General features: G+C 47.6%; 2 protein-coding genes across 3 annotated transcripts in view; one reads left to right on the top strand and one right to left on the bottom strand.

Annotated features, from left to right (window-relative positions):
• Positions 1-13,125, bottom strand: part of PITPNC1 (phosphatidylinositol transfer protein cytoplasmic 1) — a 275,454-nt gene extending 262,329 nt beyond the window's left edge. The window contains exons 1-2 of one of the 2 annotated variants that reach the window (XM_047831722.1): positions 12,878-13,125; positions 10,093-10,157 (exon numbers count right to left, since the gene is read on the bottom strand). Coding sequence is in view for 1 of the 2 variants with exons in the window: in XM_047831721.1 (XP_047687677.1) it covers positions 1,569-1,616 (48 nt within the window). In the remaining variant the exon portion in view is untranslated. Of the gene's footprint in view, positions 1-1,568; positions 2,520-10,092; positions 10,158-12,877 lie in introns of those variants that run through there. The other variant, XM_047831721.1, reaches the window with a different exon arrangement.
• A 137-nt stretch (positions 13,126-13,262) lies between these two features.
• Positions 13,263-17,043, top strand: part of PSMD12 (proteasome 26S subunit, non-ATPase 12) — a 30,843-nt gene continuing 27,062 nt past the window's right edge. The window contains exon 1 of the mRNA XM_047831719.1: positions 13,263-13,465. Within this exon, the coding sequence (XP_047687675.1) occupies positions 13,358-13,465 (108 nt within the window). The 5' untranslated portion in view covers positions 13,263-13,357. The remainder of the gene's footprint in view (positions 13,466-17,043) is intronic.

Below are 17,043 nucleotides of genomic sequence, written 5' to 3' on the forward strand. Positions count from 1 at the left end.
GCTCCAGCTTCAGCTGCCCACGGTGGGAACATCTCAACTCTTTCTAGAAACACTCTGATTAACCAGATTCACTCATTTGTCTCCCCACCCCCACAGCTGTGTGCTGCTCCCTCCGCTTGATTTACACCTTCCGGATGCACCCTCCAAACTCTGCCTGTCCACATGGATTCCATCCTTCAAGACTCTACTCCAATGTTCTCTTAAACGCCACCAGGCAAGAACGCTCCGTTCATCATTCCGGTGGGGGCTGTCCTCTCTCTTTGGCAGCCAGTGTTCTTGGGATATATGTTTTGTCAACCCCGAGCTACTTTGATCTTGCCTTGGACTGTACTGGGGTCTTGCCTGAACACTTGCTCCAGATGACGGATGAAGCCTGCCCCTCGGGAGCACAGCCACTTACTTTACCGGTTAAATATCCTTTTCTTTCCCAAAGCACCAAGCCCATGCCACAAGGTAGTGGCTCAAATAACGCATCTGATACATTAAATGCTCTGTAATTAAATATAAATACGGTTTGGCTCACCCGTTTCTTTGGTGTGGCACACCAAAACACACTGGTGAGTTTCAAATTTCCCTGATTGGCTTCATGCTTCCTTGATGTCCCTGGACAGGCGCTAAGCAATTGTGAAATCACCAAAAAGGTAGGGAGGCGAGGGGGAAGAAGGGAAGAAAGGGAAGCCGGGGCCTGAATAATCCTCACTGAGTCATCATTTCCTGAATGATGGAGCTTGCTGCTTCGGGGGATCTGGAGAATGGAACCGGAGCAGCGGGTGGAGGACGAGCCCCCGCCCCCCGCCCGCCCTGCAGCTGCAGGACCCAGACCCGGGCCGGGCCCGCACCCACGTGCTGGAGCGCCCTCCTGTGGCCGCGCCGCAGTCCCCGCCGCTCCCGGCTCGCCCGCAGACCACGCTCCCCGCCGCTGAAGAAACAAGAGACGCAGAAAGTTTCCGAGCCAGGCGGTTAGCGAAAGGTCGAAGCCAGGTCTGGGAGCCTCGATGCGCGGGCGTGGCGGGAGCGGCGCCCAAGGCTGGCGGCGAGGGCGAGCAGTGCGGGCCCAGGAGGACTCCCGTAGGGCTCTGAGGTGCTCCCCCCCAGCGGGTTCGGGGCCTCGAGATCCCGAGAGCAAAGGCTTCCCCCGTACCCCGGCCACACAGCAAAGCGCGGGAGGGGAGCCAGGGCCCACGACAGGACCGGATGCCTCCCCTCGACCCCCAAGCTACCAGGGCGCTCTTGCGACGCTTGGGTTTGTTTTATTCATTTTCTTAATCGGAGGGAGGGGCGCACCAACTCCCTTTGGTGCATCCGATCCCCCACAGTCAGGATTCTGGGTGCCCCCCAAGAACCCACCTGGAGTCCACCGCCCCACCCAACGCCGCCCTCCCCCTCTGGGGTGACAAGTGGAAACAGCAACCCCCTCTCTTCCTCCTCCCCGCTGGGGAGGTAATGCTCCAGCAGGGTCTCCCTGCGGCCCGCAGAGGACCCGCCGACCGGGAGGCGGCAGCGGGGTACGCGGCGCCCCGGGGCGAAGGGCCCCGAAGCGGGCGAGGCCGGGCCGGCGCGGCGCTTACCTCGTCCACGGTGAGCGGCATGCAGATCCGGTACTCCTTCAGCAGCATGGTCCTGCCGGCCGCGGGCCCCCGGGGCGGGAAGCGAGGGGCGCCCCCCAGACCAACAAGGCTGCCTCCCAGACGCAGGGCAGGGCGCCCGTAGCCCCCCGTTCGCGAGCCGGCCGGCGAAGCAGTCCCGGCGCTGCGCTCAGCTCCTGGCTTCCTCCTCTCCGCCCGAGAGCATGTCAAGGTTCGGGTCCGAGTGTTCGGGGCTCCCCCGCCTCCTTCCTCGCCGAGGTCGGTCCTCCCGGTACGCGGTGTTGCAAAGTCAGGGAGGGATCGGGGCGGGCGGGAGGGAGACCCGCTGGAAACCGCTCAGATCGGCAGCCCTGGGCGGTAGGAGCGGCCACCGGATCAGGACATGCCCGGTGGCGGGCAATGGAGGAAAAAAGAGAGATTTCCAAAAATTGAAACGAATGCACAAAAGTCACCCGCTCGATCCGCCTCCGAAAGCAGACATGAACCTGGCGACCCCCCCCCCCCCTCCTTCTCCGGCGGGTCTGCCAATGCTAATGTCACCAGGAACACATTGCAGCCGGAGCTGGAGATGCTGACTTTCCAGACAAAGGCTCGATCGGCTCCTCTCCCCGGGCGGTAAACAAGATTTCCTGCTCTTTTAGGGCCGGTCCCCGAGGCGCTCCGGGGCTCTCAGCAGGAGAAAAGGGAAGCTGCCGCCGCCGCCGCCGCTCGGCTCTGTCGGGCTGGGGCCCGGGGTTCCTCCAACCCGGGCTCGCGGCGGCGAGGGGCGGGCGAGAGGAAGCTGGCGCCTTCCGCGCACGTCCCCTCCCCCGGGTCCCTTGGCTCCCCGAGCGCCGTGCGTGCCCGCGAGTTTGCAGCCACCGCGCCGGAGCCGGAGAGTCCGCGCGGAGCTGCAGTGTGCCTCGGGCCGGGGAGGTGGGTGCGGGAGGAGCGAGCGCCAGCGAGGCTGACATCAGCAGCGGCCGCGGTGGGGAGGGTAGCCCCATCCGGCCAATGGGGAAATGGCAAAGAATGTGGAGGATTTAAACAAAACAGCATGTCTCTCTCTCTCTCCCCGGCTCCTGCCAGACGGCAGGGCTGCCCCGGAGCTGAGCTCGGCCGGCGCTGGGGTGGATCGGGAAAGGGGGCTTTTCCCTGACTCCCCTACCCTTGGAGTCCGTTCTCCAGTGTTCCCTGGGTGCCACGGTGCTCCGCCCGGCCACTCTGGGTAGCTTCTGGTTGCCAGGTGCACAAGCGAGGCTTGACCTTTGGGAGAGAAAAGGTCTTTGCAACTGCCCACCGCGATTGTTTTCACTTGGGTCCAGGGAGCAAGCCCAGCGCTGGAGAGGCAATGGGCTTTGGGAGCCTGAGAACGAACTCTCGCCTGGGTTCCTGACTGATTTCAGAGGAGGAATTCTGTTAAACTGGGAAGTGCAACAGCGTGGAAGAAAATGAAGTACAAACAGAAAGCACACGACCAGAGGGAACGTGAACCGGACATAGCCTTTTACCTCTCCCGGTCCGCAGGGCTGCAAGAAGAGGTTTTCCTGTCAGCACTCCTAAGTTCAAAAAGTCACAGTGAAATGTCAATGAAAATGCCTGGCGTGTTGGTATTTCATCCATATTAAACAGATCCCTCGTTTTAACCACAAGAGGCACATTCTTCAGTTACTCAGGAAGCTGCATGTAACTGCTGAAGTCTGTTTTTCATTTGTCTGGTATTTTTAAGCTTGTTTTTCTGAAAAGTTGCTGGATGAAAAAAATGCATCGTTTGCCTCTGTGCAGAATAACCAGCAAAGCATCATCTTTTCTCAGAGGAAATATTTGTGCTCTAGAGTCCCGCCGCTACCCACAGAGCTTGGATGGTGCTGCGGATGATCTCAGTGTCACAGTATTTAAAATTATGATTAATAAATAGTTAACCAGAAGAACTATGGTGGGCTGTGGCAAAAATCATCCCAGATGGCTGGAGGGAATTTATAACTGTGTGAACATGATACAAAGCCTCATAGAAAAACAACACCCTATATCCAGTTTATATTTTAGTGACAACTATTTTTCTAGATAGATGCTTCCCAGAGTTGGCCCCGAAATAATTCACAGCAACTAATTAAAGCCAAACCAAATTCCTCGAGGTGGAAAATCTAAATCTGACACCGACACCGTAGTGGTGAATAATAACACATTGAAAGCCTGTGATACGGAAGCTCAAGCTGTTTTTCCTTTTTTCCTACTTCTTACTTGAAAACAAGTGTAGCGGCTTCGCTTCTGGTACCCAGTCCTCTTCCCAGAGGCAGCGAGGCGATGTGCTGGCTAGCCACACATACACATACATGCACACGGGACATCACAATGGGTAGACATATTCCTAGCTTCCTAGATGTTTCCTGACATTGATTCTGTAACTGTTTGTTTGTGTTTGTTTTTCACTGAAATTGATATTAAGGCTGAGGAACTCCCTCCCCTCACTTCCCAAACTGCAAATTACGCTTTATACACTTCTCTCCTGACTCTGGTAAGCTGCCTGAACTTCCTTTTCATTCAGTCCATCCGCATGCCTGGTCACATTAATCTTGTTCAAGCACTGCACTAATCCTGCCACCTTCAAAACCTCTCGCTGATTCTCTGTGGCCTACTGAGCCCGTTAAAATTCCTTGGCAGGAAGATCAAGGCTCTGAATCTATCTACCTTTCCCCTGTTGGCCAGTTACCTTTCCCCTGTCCTTCTGCAGCCAAGTGAGACAAATCTGTTGGCCCGGGAAGGCATCCACTTTACCTTGACCCTTCTGCTCCTGTCACTGCCTTCACAGAGAATCCCTCCCCCCAGTTCTTCCCCCCTGACACCATCTTTCAGCAGTCTGTTTTTGGAAAGTGACTCTGAGGACAGTGTATTGGTTGGGACAAGGCAGAAAGATACCAGAGGCAGGAGGTTATTGGTTATTAGAATACTACAGGAGACCTATGAGGAGGATCTGAATTAGCACAGAAAGAAAAGACGATGGATCTTGAAGATTCGGTAAGGACTTGGGGAGAATCCGTTTTCACTACAACAGTGCTTGGGGGAGGGGAGGGCAAAGGGAGAGCTTATTCATTCATAATGCAATCGCACAAAGGGAGGAGAGCGCCATCTACTGGTCAGATACGCTGTTTAAAATGTTTTCAGTCCTCTCGTCAGCAAGAGTCTGGCAAGAATTCCATCTTTGTTTCTTTTCCACCAGTGGAATCCCCAATATCTACTGCCAAAGAGCTTTGAAGGTGTTGCTATCATCACCAGGAATAGTACTGATGAGGGGCGCCTGGATGGCTCAGTGGGTTGAATGTCTGACTCTTGATTTCGGCTCAGGTCATGATGTCAGGGTTGGTGGGTTTGAGCCCCATGTAGGGCTCTGTGCTTACAGTGCAGAGCATGCTTGGGATTCTCTCTCTCTCTCTCTCTGCCCCTCTCCCATTTGCATGCTCTCTCTCTGTGTCTCTGTCTCTCAAAATAAATAAACTTTTTAAAAGTTTTAAAAAGGGAATAGTGTGATGATACATTAACAACTGTATAATCTACAGTGACTGATTATCACATATTAAAAAATAGGATGGGGCACAAAGCAAAAAGAGGAACAAAGAGTTAAGTTATCAGTGAGGAATGACATGAGCAGTAGGAAAAGAGTATCAGCCTATACAAGTCTCTGACAGCATATATTCTTGGGTAAGTGACAAGCCGTGAAGGCACGGGTTCTCAGAAGGTGAGATGGGGGAGGTGCACATCAAAACCGATCATCTAAGGAGCTTTTTCAATCCATTGTCTTCACCTGGATTGTGATTATGTGCACCCCCCACACACACTGAAACCTTTCGCAGTCCCTGTGAATAAAAATAGGACCCACCCTGTAAGTTACATCTGAAAGAAGAATGTAGCAACAGTCTTTGTGACCGTTCATGTTTTATTCCTAGAATATCCCTGGCACTGCTGAAGTAAAATATTACAGTTCCTTCCATCTTCCTCTTTTCTACTCTCTAAATTGTGTGGGCTTGTCAAAGCCCATTCAAAGTCCCATCTCCTACATGGAACCATTCCAGACAATTCTTTACCTTTCTAGCTGCCCAGAACATTTATCTGGACTATTCATTTTTGGTTCTGGTTTGTTATACAAGTGTGGCCTTTGTATACAAAATGCCACCTGTTCTCCAACTGCCCGAAATGGTCTTAAGCTTCCAGAGGACACAGACCATATCCTCTCTGAATCATCTGGAAACTGTTTTCTGCTAGAAGGGGTAGTGTAGGTACCTAATAAACATCTATTAGATGTGTGTATATGTTAGTTCAGGGTTCTCAACCTCCGAGCTACTTGGCCCCTGGTGCCAGGTTAATTCTTTGTTGTGGAGGTCACTGGAGGATACTCAGCCACATTCCTGATCTCGACCCACGGAGTATCAGTATCATCTGCCCCCACCCCCCCCCCCCACACACACACTGCCAAATATGGGGGTGCATATGGAGGGGGCAAGTCTTGCTGCGGAGACCTGCTGTATCTGTGTAACATTCGTTAATCTTATCTAAATGTTTCACTTCTTCAAGAAGAAGCTTTCGGAGAGACTGACTTTCAACTTGTCAAAATTGGGGCTAAGGAGAGAAGGATAAGACAAAACTGTTACACCACAGTAACATAAAGACGTACCTTCTCAATCCCATGCTTCTCTTCACATTACCAAAGTGGCCCTTGAAAAAGGGCTTGATTTTAACCTTGATCACTTGCTTAAGGTCATGTCTGCTCGTTTTTTTTCCACCATAAAATTACTATTTTTCCCTTTCCATGCTCTGTTCTTTGGAAGTAAGTCATTAGGTCCAGCCCACAATCAAGGGAGGGAGAATTAAGCCTGTGTCCTGAGGAGAGGGTATCTGCATATATAATGGGACGTTCTGTGAGATTTGTCTCTTCTCCATTTATTTATTCATTCAATAATCTATATTTATTTTATACTCTGAGTAACAACTCAATACTGTGTGAGTTTTCTTGCTCAGATCGACACGCTGTGGTAGCTCTCCCAGGTTCCTGTGTCTATTTCACATACCCCCTTTGCAAGGGCTGTTTTTGAAAATCAAGAATTATCCTTTGCAATTAAATTTTGTTTTAATAAATATTGTTTTAATTCCAGCAAAGCCTAAGCCTGTGTGTGTTAGGTTTATTTCTTTTGAGAGAGAGAGATCACGAGCAGGGGAGGGGCAGAAAGGGAGGGAGAGAATCCCAACCAGGCTCTGCACAATCAGCATAAAGCCCGACGCAAGGCTCAAACCCATGAACCAACTGTGAAATCATGACCTGAGCCAAAACCAAGAGTTTGGATGTTTAACTGACTGAGGCATCCTGGCTCCCCTTTGTGCGTGTTTTAAACACCTGTGTGTCTGATTTTGTTATGAAATAAGCAAATGTTAAATTCATTCTTAACACAACTACAAAAAGCAAGTCCCAAGCCAATTCTTACGTGTAGACCCATTTATCCGGCCTCTGTTAAATACAGAGAATAACTGACATGTAATTGCTTATAGCTGTGCATTAAATGCTCATAAAATAAAAATTCATCCATGATGATGTGGTATAAATTGCTTCACATAGAAAAAAAAAAAAACAGGAAGTTGTGTGGCCAAAGGTATAGTTTTGTCTTTTTTTTTTTTTTCAACGTTTATTTATTTTTGGGACAGAGAGAGACAGAGCATGAACGGGCGAGGGGCAGAGAGAGAGGGAGACACAGAATCGGAAACAGGCTCCAGGCTCTGAGCCATCAGCCCAGAGCCCGACGCGGGGCTGGAACTCACGGACCGCGAGATCGTGACCTGGCTGAAGTTGGACGCTTAGCCGACTGCGCCACCCAGGCGCCCCTAGTTTTGTCTTTTTTTAAAAAAATAAAAAATAAATAAAAATAAAAATAAAAAATAATAAATAAATAAATAAATAAATAAATAAATAAGGCTCAGAGCCTGGAGCCTGGTTCCAATTCTGTCTCCCTCTCTCTCTGCCCCTCCCCCGTTCATGCTCTGTCTCTCTCTGTCTCAAAAATAAATAAACGTTAAAAAATAATAATAATAAAAAAATAAATAAATTAGCGGGGCACCTGGTTGGCTTAGTCAGTTAAGCATCCGACTTCGGCTCAGGTCATGATCTCATGGTTAATGGGTTCGAGCCCCACATGGGCTCAGAGCCTGGAGCCTGCTTTGGATTGTGTCTCCTCCCTCTCTCTCTGCCCCTCCCCTACTCGTGCTCTGTCTCTCTCTCTCTCTCTCTCTCTCTCTCAAAAATAAATATTTTTTTAAGGTTTTAAAAATGAATAAATTAGCTAGTAATAAATTTGTCCTTTTATTGCATTTCCTGTTTTTACAGAAATTTGCAAAACACTGGAATAATCTGAAATAAATTCTTAGACTATATGTAACTATACTCACTGGAGAGAAGTTTTAGTGAGGAAAGAAGACACTGTCCTTGATCCTAAGTGTCCTTTAAAGGGAGGCACCTATGCAACCATAACTGATTGTAGCTATTTAATGCCAAAGCATATTTGACGTAGCATCATCAAATGATGTCAACACAGATCTGGAAATAGTATTTCTTTTCTTTTTTTTTTTTAAGATTTTACTTTTAAGTTATCTCTATACCCAACATAGGGCTCAAACTCATGACCCCAAGATGATCGAGTCACATGCTCTCCCGACCTGTCCAGCCAGGCGCCCCTGGAAATAGTATTTCTCAGCAATGTAGTGCCATAGAAATAGCATGTAATTCAACTTTTTGTGGAACATTTTTTTAAATGTTTACTTATTTATTTTGAGGGTGGGGAGGGGCAGAGAGGGAAAGAGAATACCAAGCAGGCTCCACGTTGTCAGGGCAAAGCCAGATGTGGGGCTAGAACTCACAACCATGAGATCATGACCTGAGCTAAAGTTGAGTTGAACACTTAACTGACTCAGCCACCCAGGTGGCGCCCCTAATTTTATTTTACAGAGAGAGAGAGAGAGAGAGAGAGAGAGAGCAAGCAAATGGGGGAGAGGGACAGAAGGAGAGAAAGAAAAGAATCTCAAGCAGGCTTCATGCTCAGCACACAGCCCAACGTGGGGCTCAATCCCACGACCCTGGCATCATGAACTGAAATTTGGCTCACCAAATTGGAGAGTTGGATGCTCAACCGACGGAGCCACCCAGGCGTCCCTCGGGAACATTTCTGTAACGCAGACCTTGTGGCTTACGTTACGTGACTCCCAACTTCAAACCTCTAGCCCAAATGACTCCCCCTAATTTGACCCTTGTACATGCATTTGCCTTTTCAACACTGTCACTGGATACCCAATAGGGCCCTCAAACTTAACATATCCCAAACTGTGGACTCCTGTCCTTTTCTGCCTGGCTTGATTGTCCCCAGTCGGCTTCCTCCTTGGTAAATGGCAACTCCATCTTTCCAGACGCTCAGCCCAAAAATCTTGCCGACATAGTTGACCTCCCTGCCCTCAAGGCCAACAATCTTGGCACCACCTTCAGATTATATCCAGGATCTAGCTGCTGCTTGCCACTTCCACTGCCTCCACCCTCGTCCAGGCCACTATCGTGTTCCTCCCGGACTACTGCAATAACCCCCCAGCCAGTCTCCCAGCTTCTCCCCAACCTAGTCACCACATGGCAGAGACTCTTTTACTATGTAAGTCAGCTCATACCACTCCTTCGCCCAAACCCCCCATTGGCTCCCCATCTTACTTAGGTTAAAAACCAAGTCCCAGGGCACCTGGGTGGCTCAGCCGGGTATGCGCCCGACTTTGGCTCAGGTCACCATCTCGCAGTTCGTGAGTTCAAGTCCTGCAACGGGCTCTGTGTTGACAGCACGGAGCCTGCTTTAGATTCTGTGTCTCCCTCTCTCTCTGCCCCTCCCCTGCTCATTCTCCCTTTCTCTCTCTCTCTCTCTCAAAATAAACAAACATAAAAAAAAAAAAAGTCTTTATAATGGTTGAATTGCCCCAAACTTCATCTCCTGTAACTCCTACCCTCGCGTATTCTGGTCTTCAGACAGGGTGACCTGATTGCTCTAACCTCAGGGTTCTTGCTCCTGCCTCTGCCTGGAATCTTCTCCCCTGCAAACTATCCGCAAGACTCCTTTACTGGGGCACCTGGCTGGCTCAGTTGGTGGAGCATACGACTTCCGGTCACTCCGGTCTAAGGGTCGTGAGTTCCAGCCCTGTGTTGGGGGTAGAGATCACATAGAAAAAGGTAAAAAGAAACCAAAAAAGACTCCCTTACTTACTTCAGGTCTTGGCTCACTAGCCAGGCCTTCCCTGACCACCTCCCACTCACTATCACCCCCGCTACATTATTTACATGTTTATTTTCTATCTCCCCTCTACCCTCCCGCCCCCTTTATAAGGTTCACTTCACAGAGGCGGGAACTTCGGGTCAGATGTGTGCGCAGCCAATAAGCTGAACGGGCCAAAGATGCCAAATATGGAAAAAATAATAATATATAGACACATTATTTTCAATAATTAGTATCATAATATACATTACCCCTGCTTTTCCAATCAGTTTTTCTCTCTGTTGTCGAAAACTGACGTCTGTGCTCAGAGCAGGAACTGGAAGACAGAGTTGGGGTATACAGAAGGAAGATAATTTACTACTTTGCCAGGCAAAGGAGGTTACAGCAGACTAATGTCTCCAAGACTGCAAGCCCGCCTGGGGGAAAGGGCTGAGGGCTTTTATAGGAAAATACAGGATCTGGGCGATTTGGATAGCAGTCTGGTCCCCGCTGCCAGCCTGGTTCCTCAAGGTGGTCTCATGACTAGAGCTGGCGGGGCCATCTGAGTCTCGTTACTAAGTATACATTGAGGGCGGCATGTCAATATCTGTACTGAGTTCTTGGAACAAAGGATTCCACAGAAAAACAAGTGAAAGGGAAGGGGAGGAGGAGGCTTTCAAGAATGAGGAAGAGACAAATTTGTTCAGTTTATCAAGTCCAACCCAAAACAAAAAATAGTGATAAAGTCAAGCCTTGCTGGGGGACTAGCACATTCCCCTTTTTTTTTTTGTTATTTATTTTTAAGTAATCTCTACTGCTCAAGTGGGGGTCAAACTCACCACCCTCATTCTTTGTTTTTTAAATCTCTAGGTCCAACGTGGAGCTTGAACTCAAAACCCCAAGACTAAAAGTCGCATGCTCTACCGACTGAGCCGGCCAGGTGTCCCAACTAGTTGTCCATCTCTCTCTTTTTAATGTTTATTTGTTTACTTCTGAGAGAGAGAAAGAGAGAGGCAGAGGGAGGGAGACAGAGAATCCCAGGGGCTCGAATGCAGGCATCATGAAATCATGACCTGAGCCAAAATTAAGAGTTGGACGCCTAACCGGCTGAGCCACACAGGCACCCCCAGTGTGTGCATCTTAATTTCCATCCCTCTTTACATTTCTGTAGAGGTTTCATCTCTACCTTTTAGATTCCTTATTCTTTGCTAATTTTTCTCTCCTGAAACTAAATTCTTTCTTACGATGTCCGATTCAGACAAATAAAGGATTTATAAAGCGTCTACGTAACCGTCTCACCTATTTTCTCTCTTGCTCAGTCTTTCACCGGGTTTCTTCTTTATTTATTTCACTTGGTTGTTGTTGCTTCCTTTGTAAGCTTTCCCTTAGATTTCAAAGTGCTTTCATTGTTCATTTCCTCCAGGCCTAGCAAGGAAGGGCTTCAGTTTGGTGGAGTTTTCTCCACCCTCTCTCACTCTTTTTGAGTCCTGGAAACCAGGATTTACTCCAGATTTACTCCACCCCAACTTTGTTACTTTTTGTCTTTTCACATTCTTGACACAAAACGGTAGACCTCCAAATGCTTTGTCTACTCTTCACCAAACCAACTGCACACTGAATACAGAGCCAGAAACAGGTCAGCCTAGTGCTCTCAACAATACTGGCTCCTAGAAATGCGTTTTAGAAATGTGTGTGGGTATTTCAGGTTGTCAAGATCACTGGGGGGTAAGGGGGACCAGCATGTAATTGGGATGCCAGACATCTACGATGCGACAAACCTGCATGGTAAAATATTGTCCCACAATCCATCGGATTTTTCTTTCTTTTAAAAAAATTTGTTTTCCTTAACAAATTTTGAAGAAGACAGCCAGAGTGTGAGTGGGGGAGGGGCAGAGAGAGAGGGAGACACAAATTCCGAACAGCCTCCAGGCTCTGAGCTGTCAGCACAGACCCGGACATAGAGCTCCAGCCCACAAACGGCCAGATCACGACCTGAGCCAAAGTTGGCTGCTTAAGCGACAGAGCCACCCAGGCGCCCCTCCACCTGACTTTTCAATGTCCTGCCAGACACCCACTTATGTGTCTGAGGCCTAGACTCGAACTTCACTTTACATATGCTCTTTTTTGACGTTTTAATATACACTAAAATTTCTAAGAATTCTTCTATGTAAAAAAAAAAAAAAAAACAATGGAAAATTGTACTTTCACAGAGTCAGAACTTTACCAAGAAGTTGTACATCATTTTGGAGAAATCATGTCACCCACAGTAAATCCTTACGATGCTTGGGGAACCAACCTATTGAGGTTGCAACTTCTGATTTCACAGTTATGTGTGTGAACAACCACACAACTGCTTCTCTTTTATTTTCTATAGTAGACATGTCTTAGCCTTTAAATTTTGAAGTTTATTCATTTATTTACGTAAGTAATCTCTACACCTGAGGTTGGGCTGGAACTCAGGACCCAGAGATCAAGAGTTGCCTGCTCCTCCAACTGAGCCCGCCAGGCGCCCCTAGCCTTTATATTCTGAAGTATTATTATTTTGCTATTTTGCGATGCTTCTCCTTTACATTACAGCTAGGGTGTTTTGTTGTTGTCGTGTTTAATTATGTGTGCAGGTGGGTTATATTACCCATGATTTTCATTACAGAACAGTAAAAACAAACAAAAACAACAAAAGGAGGTCTATTCAGTATATAAAAAGGGATGTTGGTGCTGATTTAATTCGCTAACAGGTAGACCATTCTAAGATTTCCCATTTGCTTTGGAAGCTACGGTTTATACTTGGACCACACCACACACAACCTCATTTTCACTTTCAAGCATCCTAAGCTGTTAAATAGGGACCCAGACGATGAAGATGCTAATGAAAACTTGCACGGTCCTTAAAAATGGAAATAATCCTGCATGCGTAAAATCTCATTTGATGCTCACGAGAGTCCTACAAAGAAAAGTCAACAAAATTTTTCTAAAGATTCTTCTTACCCACGTAGTGGATTATAGTAAAAATGAAAACAAACAAAAAGTACTTGTTGTATTACTGAGCCGCTGTCATACCTTCTCTTTGAGCTTTGAGAGATCCCACAGATTAAACCAAGATTCTCAACCAGATGAAACTTTTTTCTTTAGGATTTCAGCCTGCTCATGCAGAGATGAGAAAACGGAGATCCAATAAAAGCTAAGCGACTTGCCCACGGCTCTGAGAAATAATATTTGCAAAGCAGGGAGACGTAAGAGTATATGGGATGGCCTACTCTATTACACTAGCTTTTCTCACCGCAAAAGCCGTGGATGAAAGTCGGTTATCAAGGCAAAACCGGACGTGAGCTGCAGGCTCGAGGGCGAGCCCCGCCCTCCGCCCCGCCCCCAGGGCTGTCTGAGGCAGTGCCTGACTGGCGGCCAGCGCAGGGGGCCTCGTGGGGGTCCTTCGCGCGGGCTCCCGACGCACTGCCTGAGTGGGTGCGCAGGCGGCTTCCGGTGTGGGTGACGAGTGGTGGCCGAAGCAGGGGGACATCAAGGGACGTTCAGGCCGGGACCATGGCGGACGGCGGCTCAGAGCGGGCTGATGGGCGCATCGTCAAGATGGAGGTGGACTACAGCGCCACGGTGGATCAGCGACTGCCAGAGTGCGAGAAGCTGGCCAAGGTGAGGGGAGGCCGGCTGGCTGTTCGCGGGCGCCAAGGGCTGAGTCACGGCGCGGAGCTTGCTTAGGCCTCAGGGGGCCTGCGGGTTGAAGGGTGCGTCCCCCACTGCCTGCCCAGCCCGAGTTGGGCCTGCGTGAGCAGGAGGTCCCAGGTGTGCCCCGCAGCGGGAGTACGCTGGTGCATACAGCTTCCCAAACTCTTCCCCTGGACTGATGGCCACTTCCCGGAGGAGTTGGGGCCTCACAGTACTCTTTGCCTTTTCTCGGTACTGTTTATCGTTTACTCTAACAGTTTCCCAGGGGTTACGGCCGCTTTAGCGTTCAGGCTAGATCAGAGAGTTGAGTTCTCTTACTCTGGCTGAATGAACGTATGTCGTTAAGTTGTTTATGGATCATGGGATGTTCCTGGCCTATAGCCAGGGGAAGCAGTAGGAAAGTGAAACAGGACGAAGGTGATGAGCGCAGGACCCCTGCCCTTAAGGAGTTCGTATATATAACGAATTAGACGAGTCAGGCATGGTGGTGCGTGTTACACAAGTATAAAAGTCCTTATTGGAACGCAGAGAAGGAAGCTGTTGTTTTTTTACTGGTGGGATAAGGGAAGGTTTTACGGAGAAGTTGACGTTTGTTTTGGGCCTTGAGGAAGAAAATTGGGATGGGGAGGAGTCGTCCCCGGAGCGGGAACTGCAGCCGCAAAGACTAACAGGCACAGCAGTGCAGAATAACCTAATTAGGGGAGGTCATGAACCGTGGTTTAGTCCAACTGCTTATCTCCCCTGGAATAGAAATTGAACTTGATCCGAACATTTTTCACATCTCCTGATATGTGTCAGGCAACTCTATGTACCATTTTACATATAAAGAAACCAAGCCTCCTGGAGGTATTTGTGGAACACAGGTAGGAACAGAACCAGGGTTTCAAAACTAGATTTGTCTGACTAGGCTTTGAATGGTTGTGGAATCAATTCCCATCATGGGCTGTTGCTAAGGATTACGCTCAGGCCTCATTAAATTCCTTGATCAATCTAGCCACAAATATTTGTTGCTATTCACCTGGGATGCATGTACTAATAGGGTTGTTTTTGTCTCTTAAGGTGCTTACCACAGAAGTACATTTAAGTGCAACTAATTCAGGGACAGGAGGAGTGTCAAGTAATATTTCATAGTAATATTTCTTGAAAAAACAACCTTTCCACTGCTTCCCTTTTTTCTGATAAAGGATTTAGTGGGGCTTTAAAAAGACAGGGATAGGGAAGGCTGATGAAGTTGATACACCTGAATTTCTTAGCGTCAGTACGCTTGATGGCGGGGAGCCATAAATTCATCTCTGAACTTTCTAGCAGCTTGTGTAAAGAAACATCCTCACTTACATGAGAGTTGGAAAACCCCGACAGTGCCAGGCAGATAACGATAGCTGGCATTTGTCGAGTATTTTCTACACTGCCAGGCAGCCTTCTGCGTGCTTACATGCATTAGCACGTTCGGGCCTCACCTTAGCCCCATGTGATAGGTGTTGTTGTTTTACAGACAAGAAAAGAGTCTAACAGGAGTTGAGTCACGTGCCCCAAGGTCATACAGTTAGTAGAGTGATGGAGCCAGGATGCAGAGCAAGCAGACTGATTCTGGAGCTTGTGCTGTCTCCATGCTCTCCTGCCTAGTGAGCCAAGTGTAATGAAATCCTGAGCCAACTTCTGACCACTTATCCAGGGAAGGGGGGGGGAGTAACTCCTCACCTCCAGTTAATCTTTGCCAATTGGGCATGACAGCCAGACCTCAACTCTTCTAATTTGAGGGAGAAACCAGGGGTATGGATTTGTTTTATACGAATTGCCTTAGTATTTAGAATCCGGACACAGATGTGTTTTAAAACACCTTTTGAGCCAATACCGCATAGATCAGACAAAACATACCTACGGTCCAGAGTCAGCCCCTGAACCAGCACTTTGGAATTAATAGATTGCTGGTTTCCATAAGGAAGAAACCGTTTGCTGAAAAGAAGTACAGCTATGCCTAGAGCTGAGACCTGGGAGAAAAAAAATCTTCCCTTTACCAATTTCTGATAGCCTACTGTCAGTAGTCCATGCTAGACGTTGTGGGGAGTATAAAGGTTATTAGACAAAGCTCTTGCCCTCAGAGAGCTTATAGGCCAGTAAGAAAAAAAAAAATTTCACTGCTACAGTTGTAGTAATCACGTGTATGGCGTTTATGTAGGATATTATGGTTATGTGTTCAAGACAGTTGGAAAGACTTGCAAACTCAAATGCCTTTTTAGGTGTCAAGTGGGTAGCAGAAATGTTTAAAACAGGGAATGTTGTGGCCTGTTAAACTATGTAAAATAAAAGCCGTTTGAATTTTTTTTTTTTAAGTTTGTTTATTTTTGAGAGAGAGAAGACACGTGTGCACAAGCTGGAGAAGGACAGAGAGAGAGCGAGAGCATCCCAAGCAAGCTCTGCCAAGGGGTTCCGTCCCACAAACCATTAGATCATGACCTGAGCCGAAGTCAAGAGTCAGAGGCTCAACCCACTAAGCCACCCGGTGCTCCTGGATTATTTATTTTTTTTTTTTTTAAGCCAGTGTGCCAGTGGAACAAAACAGGGTACAGGTGTGGATTCTTTTTGTGAGGGAGGAAGGTAGAGGGCTGGGGATGGGAGGGCATAAATGTCTGTGGTTTTGTTTTTTAATGCAAACCCACAATTTTCAACTTTTGGATTAGACGATTGTCTTACAGTCTAGTTAATTTTTTTTTTTTAAGTTTTGTTTTGCCTTCTGTTTGTCATCTTATATTTTCTAACCATTCTGCCAAATGTAAGAAAATACCTATTTAAAGCATTGTATTTTTACACTGGAATGTATGGGACACTTTAGCATGCATTCTTTTGCTTTTTCACTTTAAGCCCATCAATAAAACTGAAGAAAGTTTTGTTGTTTTTACTTTACTTGTGAAAAAACTAAGGTTCGGGCAGCTTAAGTGGTTTATCCAAGGTCTACAGCAAAGCCAGATCAAGCTCAGGTCTCCTGGCAACAGGTAGTGTTCGTTTTGCTACATCTCATGATATCTTTAAGAGACTTGCTCCCGTGCTTATTTTCCTTACAGCATTTTTAATTTATTTTTTATTTTTATGATGTTTATTTTAAGAGAGTGAGAGTACGAGTTCTTGCACTAATGAGTGGGGTAGAGGCGAGAGAGAGAGAGAGAGAGAGAGAGAGAGAGAGAGAGAGAGAATCCCAAGCAAGCTTCCCATTATCAGTGCAGAGCCGACTTGGGACTTGATTCCACAAACCTCAAGATTATGACCTGAGCCAAAACCAAGAGTCAGATGCTCAACTGACTGAGCCACCTGGGTGCCCCAAGACAATTTTTATTCTTAATGTGAACAACATTTGCAGGTAAAAATTGTGTGTATAGAAACTTAATAAGAATATACCCAGTGAGAAAAGCAGAGAGCAGAAACCTTCAGAAGGCATCCTGAAGTCTAGACCTGGGTGGTAAAATTGACAAATCCAGGCCATTTGAATCTCCTACAGTTGTGACTTACTACGACTCTGTTTCTGTGTCCTAACACTCAACATAGAACACCAG

The sequence above is a fragment of the Prionailurus viverrinus genome, chromosome E1, assembly GCF_022837055.1.
Source record: "Prionailurus viverrinus isolate Anna chromosome E1, UM_Priviv_1.0, whole genome shotgun sequence".
NCBI classification, from domain to species: Eukaryota; Metazoa; Chordata; class Mammalia; order Carnivora; family Felidae; genus Prionailurus; species Prionailurus viverrinus.